Here is a 17,537-nt window from a genome sequence, read left to right on the forward strand (position 1 = left end):
CATATCTATAGAAGCTTTTACAGTCAGTTTTTATGTTCCCTGAAAGCTTACTCTCATACTCTATTTTCCCCCTCTTAATTAATCCCTTTGTCCTCCTTTGCTGAATCGTAAACTGCTCCCAATCCTCAGGTTTGCTGCTTTTTCTGGCCAATTTATATGTCTGCTCCTTGGATCTTATGCCATCCCTAACTTCCCTTGTTAGCCACCTTTCCTGTTTTATTTTTATGCCAGACAGGGATGAACAAATTCTGTAGTTCATCCATGCAATCTTTAAATGTTTGCCATTGCCTATCCACCATCAACCCTTTAAGTAACGTTCCCCAATCCATCCTCGCCAACTCGCGCCTCATACCATCGTAGTTTCCTTTATTTAAATTCAGGACCCTAGTCTCTGAGTCAACTACGTCACTCTCCATCTTAATGAAGAATTCTATCATATTATGATCACTCTTCCCCAAGGGACCACGCACAACAAGATTGCTAATTAATCCTTTCTCATTACATAATACCCAGTCTAAGATGGCCTGATCTCTAGTTGGTTCCTCGACATATTGGTCCAGGAAACCATCCTGCATACACTCTAGGAATTCCTCCTTCACAGCATTGCTACTAATTTGGATAGCCCAATCTATATGCAGATTAAAGTCACCCATGATAACTGCTGTGCCCTTATTGCACGCATCTCTAATTTCCTGTTTAATGCCATCCCCAACCTCACCACTACTGTTTGGGGGTCTGTATACAACTCCCACTAATGTTTTCTGCCCCTTGGTATTTCGCATCTCTAGCCCTACAGATTCCACATCATCCGAGCTAATATCCTTCCTTACTACATGTATTGTGTTAATCTCCTCTTTAACCAGCAATGCTACCCCACCTCCTTTTCCTTTTTGCCTGTCCTTCCTGAATATTGAATACCCCTGGATGCTGAGTTCCCAGCCTTGGTCACCCTGGAACCATGTCTCCATAATCCCAATTATATCGTATCCATTTATATCTATTTGCGCAGCTAATTCATCCACCTTATTACGAATGCTCCTCGCATTAAGACACAAAGCCTTCAGGCTTGTTTTTTTAACACTCAGTCCTTTTAGAATTATTTTTTAAACTGTGGCCCTGTTTGATTTACACCCTTGATTTCTCTGCCTTCCACTTTTGCTTTTCTTCTTCCTATCTTTTGCTTCTATCCTTGTTTCCCTTTTCTCTGTCTCCCTGCACAGGTTCCCAAACCCCTGCCATTTTAGTTTAAACCCTCCCCAACAGCACTAGCAAACACTCCCCCTAGGACATCGGTCCCGATCCTGCCCAGGTGCAAACCGTCCAGTTTGCACTGGTCCCGATCCTGCCCAGGTGCAAACCGTCCAGTTTGCACTGGTCCCACCTCCCCCAGAACCAGTTCCAATGTCCCAAGAAGTTGAATCCCTCCCCCATGCACCATTCCTCTAGCCACGTATTCAGCTGAAATATCCTGCTATTTCTACTCTGACTAGCACATGGCACTGGTAGTAATCATGAGATTACGACCTTTGAGGTCCTATTTTTTAATTTACCTCCTAACTCCCCATATTCAGATTTTAGGACCTCATCCCGTTTTTTACCTATATCATTGGTACCTATATGCACCACGACAGCTGGCTGTTCACCCTCCCCCTCCAGAATGCCCTGCAGCCGCTCCGAGACATCCTTGACCCTTGCACCAGGGAGGCAATGACCATCTCCAACAAGAGAGCGTGTAACCACCGCCCCTTGACATTCAACAGCATTACCATCGCCGAATCCCCCAACATCAATATCCTGGGGGGTCACCATTAACCAGAAACTTAACTGGACCAGCCACATAAATACTGTAGCTACAAGGGCAGGTCAGAGGCTGGGTATTCTGTGGTGAGTGTCTTACCTCCAGACTCCCCAATGCCTTTCCAGCATCTACACTCAAGAAGCTCGACACCATCCAGGACAAAGCAGCCGCTTGATTGGCACCCCATCCACCACCTTAAACATTCACTCCCTCCACCACCGGTGCACCGTGGCTGCAGTGTGTACCATCTACAAGATGCACTGCAGCAACTCGCCAAGGCTTCTTCGGCAGTACCTCCCAAACCCGCGACCTCTACCACCTAGAAGGACAAGGGCAGCAGGTGCATGGGAACACCACCACCTCCAAGTTGCCCTCCCTGTCACACACCATCCTGGCTTGGAAATATATGCCCGTTCCTTCATCGTCGCTGGGTCAAAATCCTGAAACTCCCTCCTTAACAGCACTGTGGGAGTACCTTCACCACACGGACTGCAGCGGTTCGAGAAGGCAGCTCGCTACCACCTTCTCAAAGGCAATTAGGGATGGGCAATAAATGCTGGCCTTGCCAGCGACACCCACATCCCAGGAACGAATAAAAAAAATGGAGAGAAAGTGAGTGGGTGAGATTGAGGGAATTGGGGAGAAGGCGGGGTTAAGGGATATGGGGAGAAGGTGGGATTGAGGGACATGGGGAGAAGGTGGGTAGGTGGGATTGAGGGATATAGAGAGAAGGTGGGATTGAGGGATATGGAGAGAATGTGGGATTGAGGGATGGGGAGAAGTTCGGGTTGAGGGTTATGGGGAGAAGGTGGGATTGAGGGATATAGGGAGGATGTGGGACTGAGGGACATGGGGAGAAGGTGGAACTGAGGGATATTGGGAGAAGGTGGGACTGAGGGACATGGGGAGGTGGGGTTGAGGGACATGGGGAGAAGGTGGGGTTGAGCTGTATGGGGAGAAGGTGGGGTTGAGTTGTATGGGGAGGTGGGGTTGAGGGATATGGGGGGGAGGTGGGGTTGAGGGTTATGGGGAGAAGGTGGGGTTGAGGTGTATGGGGAGAAGGTGGGGTTGAGGTGTATGGGGAGAAGGTGGGGTTGAGCTGTATGGGGAGAAGGTGGGGTTGAGCTGTATGGGGAGAAGGTGGGGTTGAGCTGTATGGGGAGAAGGTGGGGTTGAGCTGTATGGGGAGAAGGTGGGGTTGAGTTGTATGGGGAGGTGGGGTTGAGGGATATGGGGGGGAGGTGGGGTTGAGGGTTATGGGGAGAAGGTGGGGTTGAGGTGTATGGGGAGAAGGTGGGGTTGAGGTGTATGGGGAGAAGGTGGGATTGAGGGATATGGGGAGAAGGTGTGTTGAGGGATATTGGGAGAAGGTGGGATTGAGGGATATGGGGAGAAGGAGGGATTGAGGGATATGGGGAGAAGGTGTGTTGAGGGATATGGGGAGAAGGTGGGATTGAGGGATATGGGAGAAGGTGGGATTGAGGGATATGGGGAGAAGGTGGGATTGAGGGATATGGGGAGGTGGTGTGTTGAGGGATATTGGGAGAAGGTGCGATTGAGGGATATGGGGAGGAGGGATTGAGGGATATGGGGAGAAGGAGGGATTGAGGGATATGGGGAGAAGGTGGGATTGAGGGATATGGGAGAAGGTGGGATTGAGGGATATGGGGAGAAGGTGGGATTGAGGGATACGGGGAGGTGGTGTGTTGAGGGATATTGGGAGAAGGTGGGATTGAGGGATATGGGGAGCAGGAGGGATTGAGGGATATGGGGAGAAGGAGGGATTGAGGGATATGGGGAGAAGGTGGGATTGAGGGATATGGGGAGAAGGTGTGTTGAGGGATATTGGGAGAAGGTGGGATTGAGGGATATGAGGAGAAGGAGGGATTGAGGGATATGGGGAGAAGGAGGGATTGAGGGATATGGGGAGAAGGTGTGTTGAGGGATATGGGGAGAAGGTGGGATTGAGGGATATGGGGAGAAGGTGGGATTGAGGGATATGGGGAGAAGGTGGGATTGAGGGATATGGGGAGAAGGTGTGTTGAGGGATATTGGGAGAAGGTGGGATTGAGGGATATGGGGAGAAGGAGGGATTGAGGGATATGGGGAGAAGGAGGGATTGAGGGATATGGGGAGAAGGTGTGTTGAGGGATATGGGGAGAAGGTGGGATTGAGGGATATGGGGAGAAGGTGGGATTGAGGGATATGGGGAGAAGGTGTGTTGAGGGATATGGGGAGAAGGTGGGATTGAGGGATATGGGGAGAAGGTGGGGTTGAGGTGCATGGGGAGAAGGTGGGGTTGAGGGATATGGGGAGAAGGTGGGGTTGAGCTGTATGGGGAGAAGGTGCGGTTGAGGTGTATGGGGAGAAGGTGGGGTTGAGGTGTATGGGGAGAAGGGGTTGAGGTGTATGGGGAGAAGGTGGGGTTGAGGGATATGGGGAGAAGGTGGGGTTGAGGTGTACGGGGAGAAGGTGGGGTTGAGGTGTATGGGGAGAAGGTGGGGTTGAGGGATATGGGGAGAAGGTGGGGTTGAGGTGTATGGGGAGAAGGTGTGGTTGAGGGATATGGGGAGAAGGTGGGGTTGAGGTGTATGGGGAGAAGGTGCGGTTGAGGTGTATGGGGAGAAGGTGGGGTTGAGGTGTATGGGGAGAAGGTGTGGTTGAGGGATATGGGGAGAAGGTGGGGTTGAGGTGTATGGGGAGAAGGTGGGGTTGAGGTGTATGGGGAGAAGGGGTTGAGGTGTATGGGGAGAAGGTGGGGTTGAGGTGTATGGGGAGAAGGTGGGTGTGGTAAACCACTTTTATCGTTCACTATCGTTACACTATAGTTATCACTGTTATATCGTTACTCTATGGTTAGCACTGTTCACACTGTTGTATCACTGTACGAGGTCGCCTCTTGTCACGCTGTTATACCTGGGCTGACCACTGCTGACTCCGCCCATGACTCCACCTACCTGCCCAGGTATAAAGGTAGTCGACTGGCTGGCATTCCTCCTTGTTGTATCCGATCACCCACGAGGGTGGGCTCTGTTATTTAGCCAATAAAAACCTATAGTTACTTTCTTAACTCGTCGCTTTTCATTGGATGAATTGATAGGTATATCAATTTTATTGGCTAAATTTTAAAATGTCTACCGAGCCAGACCAGCCAGACGCCCAGCTACAACAGCCACAGCAGCCGTCAGGCGCCGAGCTACAACAGCCACAGCAGCCGGCTTGGCTGCGAGCCCTCCGACCACCGTACCTGGATTTAAACCCACAGGCAGCAAACTCAGCCCTCGACTTCGAACACTGGCTGAGCTGTTTCGAGTCCTACCTGGGAGAATCCGGCGTGCCTCAGAAATCCAAGCTAAGAGTTCTGACCGCTCAAGTGAGCCCTAAAGTATTCGCACTCATCCGGGACCTTAAAACATACGAGGATGCCATCAACCGGCTGAAACGACAGTACCAGAGCCCGGTAAATTCCATGTATGCCAGACACCTCCTAAGATCCCGCCCGCAACAGCCAGGAGAGCCTGTGGATGAATTTTTACGGGTGCTACAAGCACTCGGCAGAGACTGTAACTTTAAAGCGGTAACGGCGGCAGAAAATACTGAAGACAACGTCCGCGATGCCTTCGTGAAAGGCCTGCGGTCCGACTACTCACGGCAAAGACTACTTGAAGCAAAGGACCTCGACCTGGACAAAGCTGCAGCCCTCGCTCGCTCCCTAGAAGTGGCCCATCGGGACCTCGAGGCATATTCAAGGTACTGTAACTCGCGACCCTGGGACCGACCCCGACCGCAATACCCCCCACAGCACCCACCCTGGGACCTACCTCAGCGTCGGCGTCCCGGACCCGATCGGGACCGCCACCCCCGGTACCGGCTGCGACATCGGACCCCCGCGATCGGGCCGCCGGCTGCTTCTTCTGCGGCCAGGCGAAACACCCGAGGGCGCGCTGCCCAGCCAGAAACGCGACCTGCTCGAGATGCATGAAGAAAGGCCACTTTGCAAAGGCCTGCAGAGGGTGATCAACGGAGGCCAGCAGTGCCTCATGCGAGCTGTGGGGGCGGCCATCTTCCATCAAGGCCACAGAGGCCAGCATCCCCACATGTGAGTCATGGGGGCGGCCATCTTTGATCCAGGCAACCGACACCAGCAGTGCCTCATGTGAGTTGTGGGGGCAGCCATCTTCTCCGCCATTTTGTCCTACCTCGTGGGCGCCGCCATTTTACCCACCACGCTCGACCGTCACCGTGACTCCAGACCCGACCACCGCCTCACCCGCAGACTACAGCGACTCGCTCAGCTATACACTAGCCTCCGTCACACTGGATCAAGCCCGCCCGCATCACCTGTCCAAGTCCATGATGGACATCAAAGTGAACGGCCACGCCACGACCTGCCTGTTCGACAGCGGAAGCACGGAGAGTTTCATCCACCCAGACACGGTGAGCCACTACTCCCTCACTGTCCGGCCAATGCGCAACCGGATCTCGATGGCATCGAGGTCCCACGCCACGGACATCAGCGGCTACTGCGTTGTGACCCTGTCGGTTAAGGGCACGGAGTATAAAAATTTTAAACTCCTCGTCCTGCCCCAGCTATGCGCTGCTGTCCTACTAGGCCTAGACTTCCAATCCCACCTTCAAAGCGTCACGCTAGCATACGGCGGACCCCTCCCCCCACTCACAGTCGATAACCAGCAGATTTTAAACCGCCCACCGCGCAACACCTGCGGCCTATCCACCCTCAAGGTCCCGCCACCTTCCCTGTTCGCTAACCTCACCCCCGACTGCAAACCCGTCGCTACCAAGAGCAGGCGGTACAGCGCCGGGGACAGAGCTTTCATTAGCTCTGAGGTGCAGCGTCTCCTGAAGGAGGGCATCATCGAGGGGAGCACCAGCCCTTGGCGTGCCCAGGTCGTGGTCGTTAAGACCGGCAATAAAAACCGCCTAGTCATCGACTACAGCCAGACCATAAACAGGTACACCCAGCTGGACGCATACCCACTTCCCCGCATATCTGATATGGTCAATCAGATTGCGCAGTACCGGGTATTCTCCACCATCGACCTTAAGTCGGCCTATCACCAACTCCCTATCCGCCCTGAGGATCGCCAGTACACAGCCTTCGAGGCGAACGGCTGCCTCTACCACTTCCTTAGGGTTCCCTTCGGTGTCACCAACGGGGTTTCGGTCTTCCAAAGGGAGATGGACCGGATGGTTGACCAGAACGGGCTGCACGCCACGTTCCCCTATCTAGATAACGTCACCATCTGCGGCCGCGGCCGCGACCGGCAGGACCACGATGTTAATCTGGAGAGATTCCTCCGTACGGCCCAACGGCTGAACCTCACCTACAATAAGGATAAATGTGTGTTTAACACCTCGCGCCTTGCCATCCTCGGCTGTGTAGTAGAGAACGGAGTCATCGGCCCCGACCCCGAAAGAATGCGCCCCCTCATGGAGCTACCCCTCCCCCACTGTCCAAAGGCACTGAAGAGAACCCTGGGGCTCTTCGCCTACTATGCCCAATGGGTGCCCAATTATGCGGACAAAGCCAGACCCCTCATGAAGTCCACATCCTTCCCCCTTACGGAGGAAGCGTACGCAGCCTTCTCCCTCATTAAGGGAGACATTGCCAAGGCCACAATGCACGCAGTGGATGAGTCCATCCCCTTCCAAGTCGAGAGCGATGCATCCGACTTCGCCCTAGCCGCCACCCTTAACCAGGAGGGGAGACCGGTGGCCTTCTTCTCAAGGACCCTACAGGGCCCTGAGATCCGACACTCGTCGGTCGAGAAGGAGGCCCAGGCGATCGTGGAGGCGGTACGACGCTGGAGGCATTACCTGGCAGGCAAACGATTTACCCTCCTCACCGACCAGCGTTTGGTCGCTTTTATGTTTAATAACAAGCTGAGGGGCAAAATCAAGAATGACAAGATCTTGAGGTGGAGAATCGAGCTCTCCACCTATGATTATGATATCTTGTACCGGCCAGGTAAGCTGAACGAACCCCCCGATGCTCTGTCACGAATTACATGCGCCAGCGCGCAAAGTGATAGACTTCAGACCCTCCACAACGGCCTCTGCCACCCCGGGGTCACCAGACTTTACCACTTCATTAAGGCCCGCAACCTGCCCTACCCCATCGAGGAGGTCAGGACCATGACCAGGAACTGCCAGACCTGTGCCGAGTGCAAACCGCACTTCTTTAGGCCGGACAGAGCAAGCCTGATCAAGGCCACCCGCCCCTTCGAGCGCCTGAGCATCGACTTTAAGGGGCCCCTCCCGTCCTCTGACCGTAATGTGTACTTCCTCAACATTGTTGATGAGTACTCCCATTTCCCCTTTGCCTTCCCCTGCCCAGACATGACCAGTACCACGGTCATTAAATGCCTGAACGACCTCTTCGCCTTGTTCGGGTTCCCAAACTATATACATAGTGACCGGGGCTCCTCCTTCATGAGCGAGGAACTCCGTCAGTTCCTACTAGCGAGAGGCATTGCCACAAGCAGGACCACCAGCTACAACCCCCGAGGGAACGGCCAGGTGGAAAGAGAGAACGCGACGGTATGGAAGGCCGTCCTCTTAGCCTTAAAGTCTAAGGGCCTCCCAACCTCCCGCTGGCAGGAAGCCCTCCCGGCAGCGCTGCATTCCATCCGGTCACTACTTTGCACGGCCATTAACGCCACCCCCCATGAACGAATGTTTGTTTTCCCCAGGAAGTCGACTACGGGAACCACGCTACCAACCTGGCTGACCTCTCCGGGGCCCGTCTTGCTGCGAAAGCACGTCAGGGCCCATAAAACGGACCCCCTGGTCGAGAGGGTGGACCTCCTGCACGCCAACCCCCAGTACGCCTATGTGGCATACCCAGACGGGCGGGAGGACACAGTCTCCTTACGAGACCTCGCACCCTCGGGCACTCCGGAGACACCACCTTCACCGCCCCCCCCCAATTCCAGCCCAGGTAGACGGCATGCCGGAACCTCACGAGCCTTCGCCGACCACGCAGACACCAGCATTAACACCGGATAATGCAACACCGCCGCTGCGACGATCAGAAAGGCTTACGAGGCCTCCGGACAGACTGACATACCAGAACTGGTAGTACACTTCACCCCGCCGGACTTAAATCTAAACAAGGGGTGAATGTGGTAAACCACTTTTATCGTTCACTATCGTTACACTATAGTTATCACTGTTATATCGTTACTCTATGGTTAGCACTGTTCACACTGTTGTATCACTATACGAGGTCGCCTCTTGTCACGCTGTTATACCTGGGCTGACCACTGCTGACTCCGCCCATGACTCCACCTACCTGCCCAGGTATAAAGGTAGTCGACTGGCTGGCATTCCTCCTTGTTGTAGCCGATCACCCACGAGGGTGGGCTCTGTTATTTAGCCAATAAAAACCTATAGTTACTTTCTTAACTCGTCGCTTTTCATTGGATGAATTGATAGGTATATCAGTGGGGTTGAGTTGTATGGGGAGAAGGGGTTGAGGTGTATGGGGAGAAGGTGGGGTTGAGTTGTATGGGGAGAAGGGGTTGAGGTGTACGGGGAGAAGGTGGGGTTGAGGGATACGGGGAGAAGGTGGGGTTGAGGGATACGGGGAGAAGGTGGGGTTGAGGTGTATGGGGAGAAGGTGGGGTTGAGGTGTATGGGGAAAAGGTGGGGCTGAGGTGTATGGGGAGAAGGTGGGGTTGAGGTGTATGGGGAGAAGGTGGGGTTGAGGTGTATGGGGAGAAGGTGGGGTTGAGGTGTATGGGGAGAAGGTGGGGTTGAGGTGTATGGGGAGAAGGTGGGATTGAGGGATATGGGGAGAAGGAGGGATTGAGGGATATGGGGAGAAGGTGTGTTGAGGGATATGGGGAGAAGGTGGGATTGAGGGATATGGGGAGAAGGTGGGATTGAGGGATATGGGGAGAAGGTGGGATTGAGGGATATGGGGAGAAGGTGGGATTGAGGGATATGGGGAGGTGGTGTGTTGAGGGATATTGGGAGAAGGTGGGATTGAGGGATATGGGGAGAAGGAGGGATTGAGGGATATGGGGAGAAGGAGGGATTGAGGGATATGGGGAGAAGGTGTGTTGAGGGATATGGGGAGAAGGTGGGATTGAGGGATATGGGGAGAAGGTGGGATTGAGGGATATGGGGAGAAGGTGGGATTGAGGGATATGGGGAGAAGGTGGGATTGAGGGATATGGGGAGAAGGTGGGATTGAGGGATATGGGGAGGTGGTGTGTTGAGGGATATTGGGAGAAGGTGGGATTGAGGGATATGGGGAGAAGGAGGGATTGAGGGATATGGGGAGGAGGAGGGATTGAGGGATATGGGGAGAAGGTGTGTTGAGGGATATGGGGAGAAGGTGGGATTGAGGGATATGGGGAGAAGGTGGGATTGAGGGATATGGGGAGAAGGTGTGTTGAGGGATATGAGGAGAAGGTGGGATTGAGGGATATGGGGAGAAGGTGGGGTTGAGGGATATGGGGAGAAGGTGGGGTTGAGCTGTATGGGGAGAAGGTGCGGTTGAGGTGTATGGGGAGAAGGTGGGGTTGAGGTGTATGGGGAGAAGGTGAGGTTGAGGGATATGGGGAGAAGGTGGGGTTGAGGTGTATGGGGAGAAGGTGGGGCTGAGGTGTATGGGGAGAAGGGGTTGAGGTGTATGGGGAGAAGGTGGGGCTGAGTTGTATGGGGAGAAGGGGTTGAGGTGTATGGGGAGAAGGGGTTGAGGTGTATGGGGAGAAGGTGGGGTTGAGGTGTATGGGGAGAAGGTGGGGTTGAGTTGTATGGGGAGAAGGGGTTGAGGTGTATGGGGAGAAGGTGGGGTTGAGGTGTATGGGGAGAAGGGGTTGAGGTGTACGGGGAGAAGGTGGGGTTGAGGGATATGGGGAGAAGGTGGGGTTGAGGTGTATGGGGAGAAGGTGGGGCTGAGGTGTATGGGGAGAAGGTGGGGTTGAGGTGTATGGGGAGAAGGTGGGGTTGAGGTGTATGGGGAGAAGGTGGGGTTGAGGGATATGGGGAGAAGGTGGGGTTGAGGTGTATGGGGAGAAGGTGGGATTGAGGGATATGGGGAGGTGGTGTGTTGAGGGATATTGGGAGAAGGTGGGATTGAGGGATATGGGGAGAAGGAGGGATTGAGGGATATGGGGAGAAGGAGGGATTGAGGGATATGGGGAGAAGGAGGGATTGAGGGATATGGGGAGAAGGTGTGTTGAGGGATATGGGGAGAAGGTGGGATTGAGGGATATGGGGAGTAGGTGGGATTGAGGGATATGGGGAGAAGGTGGGATTGAGGGATATGGGGAGAATGTGGGATTGAGGGATTTGGGGAGAAGGTGGGATTGAGGGATATGGGGAGGTGGTGTGTTGAGGGATATTGGGAGAAGGTGGGATTGAGGGATATGGGGGGGAGGAGGGATTGAGGGATATGGGGAGAAGGTGTGTTGAGGGATATGGGGAGAAGGTGGGATTGAGGGATATGGGGAGAAGGTGGGATTGAGGGATATGGGGGGGGAGGAGGGATGGAGGGATATGGGGAGAAGGTGTGTTGAGGGATATGGGGAGAAGGTGGGATTGAGGGATATGGGGAGAAGGAGGGATTGAGGGATATGGGGGGGAGGAGGGATTGAGGGATATGGGGAGAAGGTGTGTTGAGGGATATGGGGAGAAGGTGGGTTGAGGGATATGGGGAGAAGGTGGGGTTGAGGTGTATGGGGAGAAGGTGGGGTTGAGGTGTATGGGGAGAAGGTGGGGGTTGAGGTGTATGGGGAGAAGGGGTTGAGGTGTATGGGGAGAAGGTGGGGTTGAGGTATATGGGGAGAAGGTGGGGTTGAGGTGTATGGGGAGAAGGTGGGGTTGAGGTGTATGGGGAGAAGGTGGGGTTGAGGGATATGGGGAGAAGGTGGGGTTGAGCTGTATGGGGAGAAGGTGGGGTTGAGGTGTATGGGGAGAAGGTGGGGTTGAGGTGTATGGGGAGAAGGTGGGGTTGAGGTGTATGGGGAGAAGGTGGGGTTGAGGTGTATGGGGAGAAGGGGTTGAGGTGTACGGGGAGAAGGTGGGGTTGAGGGATATGGGGAGAAGGTGGGGTTGAGGTGTATGGGGAGAAGGTGGGGTTGAGGTGTATGGGGAGAAGGTGGGGTTGAGGTGTATGGGGAGAAGGTGGGGTTGAGGGGTATGGGGAGAAGGTGGGGTTGAGCTGTATGGGGAGAAGGTGGGGTTGAGGTGTATGGGGAGAAGGTGGGGTTGAGGTGTATGGGGAGAAGGTGGGGTTGAGGTGTATGGGGAGAAGGTGGGGTTGAGGGATATGGGGAGAAGGTGGGGTTGAGCTGTATGGGGAGAAGGTGTGGTTGAGGTGTATGGGGAGAAGGTGGGGTTGAGGTGTATGGGGAGAAGGTGGGGTTGAGGTGTATGGGGAGAAGGGGTTGAGGTGTATGGGGAGAAGGTGGGGTTGAGGGATATGGGGAGAAGGTGGGGTTGAGCTGTATGGGGAGAAGGTGGGGTTGAGGTGTATGGGGAGAAGGTGGGGTTGAGGTGTATGGGGAGAAGGTGGGGTTGAGGTGTATGGGGAGAAGGTGGGGTTGAGGGATATGGGGAGAAGGTGGGGTTGAGGTGTATGGGGAGAAGGTGGGATTGAGGGATATGGGGAGGTGGTGTGTTGAGGGATATTGGGAGAAGGTGGGATTGAGGGATATGGGGAGAAGGAGGGATTGAGGGATATGGGGAGAAGGAGGGATTGAGGGATATGGGGAGAAGGTGTGTTGAGGGATATGGGGAGAAGGTGGGATTGAGGGATATGGGGAGAAGGAGGGATTGAGGGATATGGGGAGAAGGAGGGATTGAGGGATATGGGGAGAAGGTGTGTTGAGGGATATGGGGAGAAGGTGGGATTGAGGGATATGGGGAGTAGGTGGGATTGAGGGATATGGGGAGAAGGTGGGATTGAGGGATATGGGGAGAATGTGGGATTGAGGGATTTGGGGAGAAGGTGGGATTGAGGGATATGGGAAGGTGGTGTGTTGAGGGATATTGGGAGAAGGTGGGATTGAGGGATATGGGGGGGAGGAGGGATTGAGGGATATGGGGAGAAGGTGTGTTGAGGGATATGGGGAGAAGGTGGGATTGAGGGATATGGGGAGAAGGTGGGATTGAGGGATATGGGGGGGAGGAGGGATTGAGGGATATGGGGAGAAGGTGTGTTGAGGGATATGGGGAGAAGGTGGGATTGAGGGATATGGGGAGAAGGAGGGATTGAGGGATATGGGGGGGAGGAGGGATTGAGGGATATGGGGAGAAGGTGTGTTGAGGGATATGGGGAGAAGGTGGGATTGAGGGATATGGGGAGAAGGTGGGATTGAGGGATATGGGGAGAAGGTGGGATTGAGTTGCATGGGGAGAAGGTGGGGTTGAGGTGTATGGGGAGAAGGGGTTGAGGTGTATGGGGAGAAGGTGGGGTTGAGGTGTATGGGGAGAAGGGGTTGAGGTGTATGGGGAGAAGGTGGGGTTGAGGTGTATGGGGAGAAGGTGGGGTTGAGGTGTATGGGGAGAAGGTGGGGTTGAGGTGTATGGGGAGAAGGTGGGGTTGAGGGATATGGGGAGAAGGTGGGGTTGAGCTGTATGGGGAGAAGGTGGGGTTGAGCTGTATGGGGAGAAGGTGGGGTTGAGGTGTATGGGGAGAAGGTGAGGTTGAGGTGTATGGGGAGAAGGTGGGGTTGAGGTGTATGGGGAGAAGGTGGGGCTGAGGTGTATGGGGAGAAGGTGGGGTTGAGGTGTATGGGGAGAAGGGGTTGAGGTGTACGGGGAGAAGGTGGGGTTGAGGGATATGGGGAGAAGGTGGGGTTGAGGTGTACGGGGAGAAGGTGGGGTTGAGGGATATGGGGAGAAGGTGGGGTTGAGGTGTATGGGGAGAAGGTGGGGCTGAGGTGTATGGGGAGAAGGTGGGGTTGAGGTGTATGGGGAGAAGGTGGGGTTGAGGTGTACGGGGAGAAGGTGGGGTTGAGGTGTATGGGGAGAAGGTGGGGTTGAGGTGTATGGGGAGAAGGGGTTGAGGTGTACGGGGAGAAGGTGGGGTTGAGCTGTACGGGGAGAAGGTGGGGTTGAGGTGTATGGGGAGAAGGTGGGGTTGAGGTGTATGGGGAGAAGGTGGGGTTGAGGTGTACGGGGAGAAGGTGGGGTTGAGGTGTACGGGGAGAAGGTGGGGTTGAGGTGTATGGGGAGAAGGTGGGGTTGAGGGATATGGGGAGAAGGTGGGGTTGAGGTGTATGGGGAGAAGGTGGGGTTGAGGTGTATGGGGAGAAGGTGGGGTTGAGGGATATGGGAGAAGGTGGGGTTGAGCTGTATGGGGAGAAGGTGGGGTTGAGGTGTATGCGGAGAAGGTGGGGTTGAGGTGTATGGGGAGAAGGTGGGGTTGAGGTGTATGGGGAGAAGGTGGGGTTGAGGTGTATGGGGAGAAGGGGTTGAGGTGTACGGGGAGAAGGTGGGGTTGAGGTGTATGGGGAGAAGGTGGGGTTGAGGTGTATGGGGAGAAGGGGTTGAGGTGTACGGGGAGAAGGTGGGGCTGAGGTGTATGGGGAGAAGGTGGGGCTGAGGTGTATGGGGAGAAGGTGGGGCTGAGGTGTATGGGGAGAAGGGGTTGAGGTGTATGGGGAGAAGGTGGGGTTGAGGTGTATGGGGAGAAGGGGTTGAGGGATAGGGGGAGACAGTGGGTTATCTATGAGAAAGGGTCCTGAAATGTCTGACGATTTGTGCTTCACCACTAACCTCACAGGCCAATTTAAGCCACTTGAGCCGGCACATTTCCGCAGTAAAGAATCCGAATGCCACTTTCTCCCAGTTGAAGTGGGATTCGGTGGTCTTGTACTTCATGCAGTCCCCCTCCGGGATCAAGCTCTTTATTCGATCCAACAACCACAGCAGATCCTCTTTGCTCCACAAATCTGAAACAATTCCAACTTCAATTAGCAGCCAGCTCCAACCGACATACGCTCATAGGAACAGGAGGAGGCCATTCAGCCCCTTGAGCCTGTTCCGCCATTCAACCAGATCATGGGTGATCTGTGACCTAACTCCATCTACCCGCCTTGGTTCCATAACCCTTACCGAACAAAAAATCTATCAATCTCAGTTTTGAAATTTTCAATTGACCCCCAGCCTCTATGCCTTTTGGGGGAGAGAGTTCCAGATTTCCACCACCCTTTGTGTGAAGAAGTGCTTCCTGACATCAACTCTGAACTTCCTAGCTCTAATTTTAAGATTATGCCGCCTTGTTCTGTACTCCCTCAGCATAAGAAATAGTTTCTCTCTATCTACCGTATGTTTAAGGAGCGTCTTAAAAGGAGAGAGAGGTGCCTCGGCAACTGAAAGCATGGCCACCAGAGTCATAGGCCTAGAAATTGGGTACAGCCCCGCTTGGGGCGTTAGAATTGGCGCAGCGCAAAGTTTATAGCCAGACACAACTTATCGCCACCTGGCGCCATATTGGGTTGCATCGCCCCTAAAGGTGATTGAGGCGCGAATTCAGGCATTACACGTGACTCCTAAGGCGCTAAACTTCCGGCGCAACCCAATATCAGAGCGGACGGGCGCAGCGCAGGTGCTCTCAATTACCGATGACCACGAGACTTCCAGGCGGCGGCCAGCTCTTAAAGGGGTGGGTCAGTCAGCTTCAGCATCCACACTCTGCGCCTTGCAGGCCTCAGAATCGGCGCAGGCCCTTCTCTGGTGCTAAAAACTTGGACCAGATGGAGAAGGTGAGACAGAGAGCAGAGCGCTTCACCAATGAGGCTCTGGAGCAATTGGTGGCCGCAGTGGAGCGCCGGCGAGATGTTCTCTACCCAGACAATGGCAGGAGGCCGAATCATAAGGACTACCGACGAGCTTGGAGGGATGTATGCCAGAGGGTCAACTCCAGCAGCATGGTGACCAGGAGCCCTGTCCAATGCAGAAAGAAATTCAACGACCTCACTCGGGTCGTGAGGGTGAGTGTTGTTTCTGCAAACTTCTGCATCCCTTCATTTGCACCTGACTTTATGGCTACAGGGTGGCCTGTGCCCCATTGGCCATCTGCCAGCAAGCACCCATGGCCCTTTCTCGGCACACACATGCACATTTGACTCAAGGCGTCATGTAAGGGCTCTTGCACCATGGGGGGCATGAGATGATCACTCAGGGCATCAGGTAACATAACTTCCCCTCCTTTCCCCTGCAGTCCAAGCTGGCGAGGATTGGCAAAGACCAGCTTCGCACCGGTGGAGGACCTCCACAAGTGGTCACTCTCACGGATCTCGAGGAGAGCATCCACCAGATTCTTGGAGGACGTCTGAGTGGTCCTGTAACCACTGCAGCTGCCGACCCCATTGTCGACAGCGATGGTAAGGTTCTCACCTTTTACAACTGTCTCCTTCCACTTGGTCCCCCCGCCAGCATGCTTTCTCACTGTGGACCAATGTCATAGCCTTGCCGCAATCTGGCATCCCTTGCTGCCAAGCTGTCCTTTTGCCAAAGCCACTCTTCCACCTCCCTGCTTTCAGATGCTGCATCACCAGCTCGGGAGCCGGGCCCTCAAGCTGCCACTGCCAGTGCCTCCGAAGGCTCAATGAGAAAATTACTGTCCAACAGAAGGTCAGCAACTTTCTCCAGCAACAATCAGAATGGCCAGCCCAAATGGCTGCAGCTTTTATACTAGTGCTGTCCCCTTTAAATAGCGCCCCCGAGTCCGAGAAGGGCCTGGGAACGCTCCATCCAACTGTCACTAATAGCGCCAGGCGGAAAGGTTGTGGGCGCCACCGAATATCTGGTCCGGGGCGCCAAAACAGCGTTGCACACTGAAATGACGTCATGATCTGCCTGCGCCCGCGGGCGCGCGTAAAGAGTTAACACCAGTGCTAAAAGGATACTCAATATGGGAGGTGGCGCTATATTCATTGCGCCTGCCTGAAAATTGGGTAACGCCCCAATTCTCAGGCTCTTTAGGCGCTAATCGTTGGCGCTACCAACCGAATTTCTAGGCCATAGAGTCATAATGGCATAGAAGGAGGCCATTCGGCCCATCGAGTCTGTGCCGGCTCTCTGTAGAGCAATCCAGTCAGTCCCATTCCCCTGCTCTATCCCCGTAGCCCTGCAAGTTTATTTCCCTCAAGTGCCTATCCAGTCTCCCCTTGAAAACATTGGCCCAGAAATTTGGGTCCTCACGGGTGAGTACGCGCAGGGTACTCACGCGTAGGCCCAACGAAAGTGCCGGTTTCGTGCATGCACTGCACATGCGTGGGAAACTGCAACTTCCGTTCCCTTAAAGGAAGGGGTTCACAGGTCGAACGCGTGCGCCGGAGAGGCAGTGCGTACGCCTGGAACTTACGTTTTTTTTTGAAGGTTTCTCCAGGAGGGTAAGTCTCCAGGAATTACACTTTTAAAAAGCAGTCGCAAGGCCTGCTTTTAACAAGGTAAGTGGTGAATTAAGTAAAATTAAAACATTTTCCCACAGGTTTATTATTCTCAAACAGATATACCGCTTTGGATACTGATGGGGGTGATGGCTTACCAGGGGAAGGCAGCAGCAGCCAACTTCCTGGCACCAGGGGTGGCTCTGCTGCACAGGACGGGAGGAAAAAGAGGGGTAGAGCTATAGTATTAGGGGATTCTATTGTAAGAGGAATAGATCGGCGTTTCTGCGGCTGCAAACGAGACTCCAGGATGGTGTGTTGCCTCCCTGGTGCAAGGGTCAAGGATGTCTCCGAGCGGCTGCAGA

The 17,537-nt window shown here is 54.3% G+C and overlaps 1 protein-coding gene across 2 annotated transcripts in view; it reads right to left on the minus strand.

Moving 5' to 3' along the window:
• Positions 1-17,537, minus strand: part of ubtfl (upstream binding transcription factor, like) — a 205,880-nt gene that overhangs the window by 173,442 nt on the left and 14,901 nt on the right. The window contains exon 3 of one of the 2 annotated variants that reach the window (XM_085992174.1): positions 14,555-14,730. The exons of the other annotated variant lie outside the window; for it this stretch is intronic. Coding sequence (XP_085848300.1) covers positions 14,555-14,730 — 176 coding nt within the window. The remainder of the gene's footprint in view (positions 1-14,554; positions 14,731-17,537) is intronic. 2 annotated transcript variants of the gene reach the window in all.

The sequence above is a fragment of the Somniosus microcephalus genome, chromosome 7, assembly GCF_052327205.1.
Source record: "Somniosus microcephalus isolate GS21.2 chromosome 7, FLI_Smic_1.0, whole genome shotgun sequence".
In the NCBI taxonomy this organism is placed as follows: domain Eukaryota; kingdom Metazoa; phylum Chordata; class Chondrichthyes; order Squaliformes; family Somniosidae; genus Somniosus; species Somniosus microcephalus.